Raw genomic sequence first — 4,791 nt, forward strand, 5'->3', positions numbered from 1 at the left:
CATAATTTTCATCCCCATTTAATTTCCTATATTTTCACCTTTATTTTCTAAATTTTTTTTTATTTATTTTTAAATATTACAATTTTTCGATATTCGTATTGTCGCGGTGTCTCCTTTTGCTTCTCAATTTTAAAACAATATGGTCATATTGACAAACTAAAATACACATGGAATAACAAAAGTGTTTAATAACAAATGTTTTGTTGAGAGAGATGGAGAGAGATCCAACCTCACCCTTAACTAACCAATCAAAAGCCTCAATTGAATCCTTTTCGATGAGAACCTCTATTTCCCTTTCCACTTCCACTCATTCCTTATCTCTCAATCAAATTCTCTCAAAAACCCCAAATCCCTTTTTCCATTTTCAATTTCCATACGCTCTCTCTCTGTCCTCCCCCTCCCATGGCAGCTTCCCACTCTCTCCCATCTCTCCGCCACTCTCTCCGCCGTCCCCACCACCCCAACCTCTCTCCCACCTCCTTCTCCTCTTCCTCCACTCTCTTCCTCAAACCAACTTCCACCGCGGCCCCCACCACCACTGCCACTGCCGCAACCGCTTCCTCTCTCTCCGCCTCAGCCGCCGGCTCCTTCTCTCTCTCTGCAGACACCTCCTCCGCCATCTCTTTCGACGAGCTCGACCACCTCCTCGCCGCCAAAGACTTCCGGCAAGCCGATGAGGAGACCCGGCGGCTTCTGATCGCCCTCGCCGGCGAGGGCGCCCAGAAACGAGGCTATGTCTATTTCTCCGAAGTCCAATTCATCGCCGCAGACGATTTGAAAGCCATTGACAATCTGTGGCAGAAATACAGCGACGGGAAATTCGGGTACAGCGTACAGAAACGGATTTTCGAGAAAGTGAACAAAGATTTTACAAAGCTGTTTATGAAACTTGGGTGGATGAAGAAGCTGGATACGGAAATGGAGCAGTACAATTACAGAGCATTTCCGACGGAGTTTATTTGGGAGCTGACGGAGGAGACGCCGGAAGGGCATCTGCCATTGACGAATGCTTTGAGAGGGACACAGTTAATGGGCAACATTCTGAGCCATCCAGCATTCGAGGAAGACGCCATTGAAGAGAAAGGGGAAGAAAAAGTTGCAGGGGATGAAAATGGAGGATTGAAAAAGGGATTGAAATCGATAACTGAGAGGATTTTCAAAAGGGATTATAGCTTCTGAAATTGGGGATTTTGGAGGCTACCCATTGGAATTCACATCGAATTAACAATTGGGTTGCTTCGATTTGGGATGAATTCGGTTGATTTTGTTCTACACACTCGTTTCTCTCTCTCTGACTGGTGACTTCTGAGTGTATTTTAAATGATAAACATGAAATTTATTGGTAATACTTCATTTCAACGTGATTTTGGTTCTTTTTTCTCTTAAGTTGGGGTCATGAGCGGACCAAATTTATAAGTTGGTGTTAAATAACTTCATTCTAAGAGTAAATATCGTTAAAGTTTGTACATTTGTTGAAAAATTTGTCTTTTCTCATTCTCTATTTTGCACATTTATTAAAAAAAAAAAAAACTCAATTTTACAACTTTACACCCAAAACGCATACTTCCCTACTTTCAATATATTAACAAGGGGCATCAAAACCCGACTCGAATCGGTTCGGTTCAACTCATTTTTATTTAAGGGAAGGATGAAACTGAACCGATCCAAACCGAAGTGGTTCGGTTTGCATTGGTCCTTTCTTTTGCCCTAACTAGAGATGACAAAATTCCACGTGGGGTCAAGTCACCGTGGGTCCCCGACCCGATTAGGGTGGAAAATCCCATATTTGATTGGGTATGGAGTCAAACCGAGGATTTAAATCGGATCCCCGATTGGGGACGGTGCGGGGATGGGGAAGAGATCCCCGCCCCCTCCCGACCTCGAACCCGATATCTGCTCCGATTTTTTATAATCGTTGATATATATATATGTATACACACTAAACAGTAGTTGAGGTTTTGTTTTTTTTTTTTTAAAAAAAAAATTGAATTATTATGTGTATATAAATATAAATATATATATATACTACTGAAATAGTAGCTCGGTTTTTCTTCTTCTTTTTTTTTTTTTAATTTTAATTTTGTGATATATGTTGAATGAGAAATTTTGGCGAATCACGAGTTGCCACATCATCAATGAAAGCCCGATCCAATTGGAAAGAATTATAAGTTGAATTGGGCCGAATAATTAAAGTCGCTCGGGCCCAACCCAATTCAAACGCATGGTGAAATTAAGCTAAATTAAAGATTAAGCTCAAACCCAGTATTTCAGCCTAATAACAAATAGGCCCAACCCAACTTTAGCCCAAACCCAATTTTGACCCCGTAAAGTAATTATGTCTAAGCTCATGTAAGGCCCATGGGAAACCTCTATAAATAGAGACATTATTTATCTCTTCATTTGGGGAGGAGAAATTGAAGGCAAAATCTCTCTGAAGATCTGAAGTCTGAAGCTCCAAGGATCTGAAGAACATAACTCCTCTAAAGCTTTGAAGATCAGAAGACACTAAAGCTCTGAAAATCAGAATACATACTAAAGCTCTGAAGATCAGAAAATACTAAAGCTCTGAAGATCAGAAGACATATCAAAGTTCTAAAGACCGAAGTTCTTTGAAGATACAAGCATTCTAACCACGCTTGAAAACGGAAGTCCTTTGAAGATACAAGCATTCTTCCAAGACTTCAACTCCAAGATCATCATACACTTCGCTTCCTCAAATCAAGCGTACGCATTTGACTGAGAGAGAATCAAAGGATCAAGTACTAGAGATCAAACCACATCGCATCAAATCAATATCAACTTCAACACCAATTCAAGTTCAACTCCACTAAACAAGTTTCTCCGTAATCCTCGTGCGAGCATTGATCATCCGAGAAGATCGACAAGCCCAAAGGCCAATGTTCAAGAAAATCAACAAGCCCGAAGGCCGATCATCCAAGAAAATCATCAAGCCCAAAGACCGATCATCCAAGAAGATCAACAAGCCCAAAGGCCAATCATCCAAGAAGATCATCAAGCCCAAAGGCCGATCATTCAAGAAGATCAACAAGCTCAAAGGCTAATCATCTAAGAAGATCAGCAAGCCCAAAGGCCGATCATTCAAGAAGATCAACTAGCTTAAAGACTATAATTTTTTTTTTTTGAAAGCATCAAAATATTATGTACTAGAGATTGTACTCACTTTCCACAAAATTAATATAAATACAAAGTTCAAGTTCCACGAAATAGATTTCTCTTGAAATCTCATACGAACAAATTAGCACGCCCAGTGGGACATTTCTACCTCTCATCTCTCTCTTCATCCGAGTCAATAAATCTACAAATGGCACCAAAGAAAACTACATCCAAAGCTACCGTCGCAAGCAACACTTACATAATCTCTGTCATCATGGAGGAAATCTGGGACCAGTTGATGGAATCTTCTAAAGGCAGGATTGTCATCAGAGAAAATCCCTTGTTTGACAACTATGCTTCTGCTACTGATCTATCAAATAAAGAATCACATTTTGATGTAATGTATGTCATGATGACTAACGTAATGACTGAGTCGACCATGGCAGAGATGGAGATAAAGATAAATCTCCCAATGAAAGCTGTAGAAGAGCGAGATCATGAAATTGCTACTTTAAGAGATGAAATACAGGCTCGAGAAACTGCTGAGTCGAGTTAATCTCCAGCTACAAAAGCCAATGACAAAGGAATGACTGTCTTGTAGGAAGACCAGCCGTAACAATTTACCTCTGTCGCCACCCTGTCAATTCAACAACTATAGGATATGATTACAAACTCCATAAAGGCTCAGTACGGAGGACCATCACAGTCTTTCTTTATGTATTCCAAGCCGTACACTAAGAAAGTCGACAACCTAAGAATGCCAGCTGGGTATCAACCTCCAAAGTTCCAACAGTTCGATGGAAAGGGCAATCCAAAACAACATGTTGCTCACTTAATTAAAACCTGCGAAAATGTAGGAACTAGAGGAGACCAGCTAGTCAAGTAGTTCATCTGTAACTTGAAAGGAAATGCTTTCGATTGGTATACTGATCTAGAGCCAGAAGCGATTGACAGTTGGGAACAGTTGGAAAGAGAGTTCCTCAACTGCTTTTACAGCACAAGGCACACCGTTAGCATGATGGAGCTGACGAACACAGAACAACAGAAAGAAGAGTTGGTCATTGACTACATCAACCGATGGAGAGCTCTGAGCCTAGATTGCAAAAATAGACTCACTGAATTATCTGCAGTGGAGATGTGCACCCAAGGCATCCACTGGGAACTTATTTACATTTTCCAAGGGATAAAGCCTCATACATTTGAGAAGTTGGCAACACGCACTCATGATATGGAGTTGAGCATCGCCAATAGGGAAACTAAAGACTTCCTAGTCCCTGAAGGGAGAAAATACAAGAATGAAACCAAGGGCACTGAAAAGATCGTGGATAGTGCCACAAGAGAATCTATGGTCATTCAGATGACCTCGCTGAAACTTTCCTCCAAAGGAAAAGAAACGAAGTCTGAAAAAAAGCATGATGGCAGCAAGAAGCATCGCCCAACTCTCAAAGAAAGACATGAGAAGGTTTATCCATTCTCGGACTCTGACATTTCTGACATATTGGAGTAATTATTAGAGAAACAACTCATTCAACTGCCCAAATGCAAGCGACCGGAACAAGCAAGAAAAGTAGATGATCCTAACTATTGTAAGTATCATCGAGTTATTAGTCACCCGGTTGAAAATTTCTTTGTGTTGAAGGAGTTGATTCTGAAATTGGCTCGTGAAAAGAAGATTGA

The 4,791-nt window shown here is 40.7% G+C and overlaps 1 protein-coding gene across 1 annotated transcript; it reads left to right on the top strand.

Moving 5' to 3' along the window:
* The first annotated feature begins 353 nt into the window (after positions 1-353).
* LOC120075070 (tetrapyrrole-binding protein, chloroplastic) lies at positions 354-1,364 on the top strand. Its single transcript, XM_039028230.1, has one exon. It carries the CDS (start codon positions 403-405, stop codon positions 1,177-1,179), a length of 777 nt encoding a protein of 258 aa, XP_038884158.1. The 5' UTR covers positions 354-402; the 3' UTR covers positions 1,180-1,364.
* Positions 1,365-4,791: the final 3,427 nt, after the last annotated feature.

This window comes from Benincasa hispida, chromosome 4 (genome assembly GCF_009727055.1).
Source record: "Benincasa hispida cultivar B227 chromosome 4, ASM972705v1, whole genome shotgun sequence".
In the NCBI taxonomy this organism is placed as follows: Eukaryota; Viridiplantae; Streptophyta; class Magnoliopsida; order Cucurbitales; family Cucurbitaceae; genus Benincasa; species Benincasa hispida.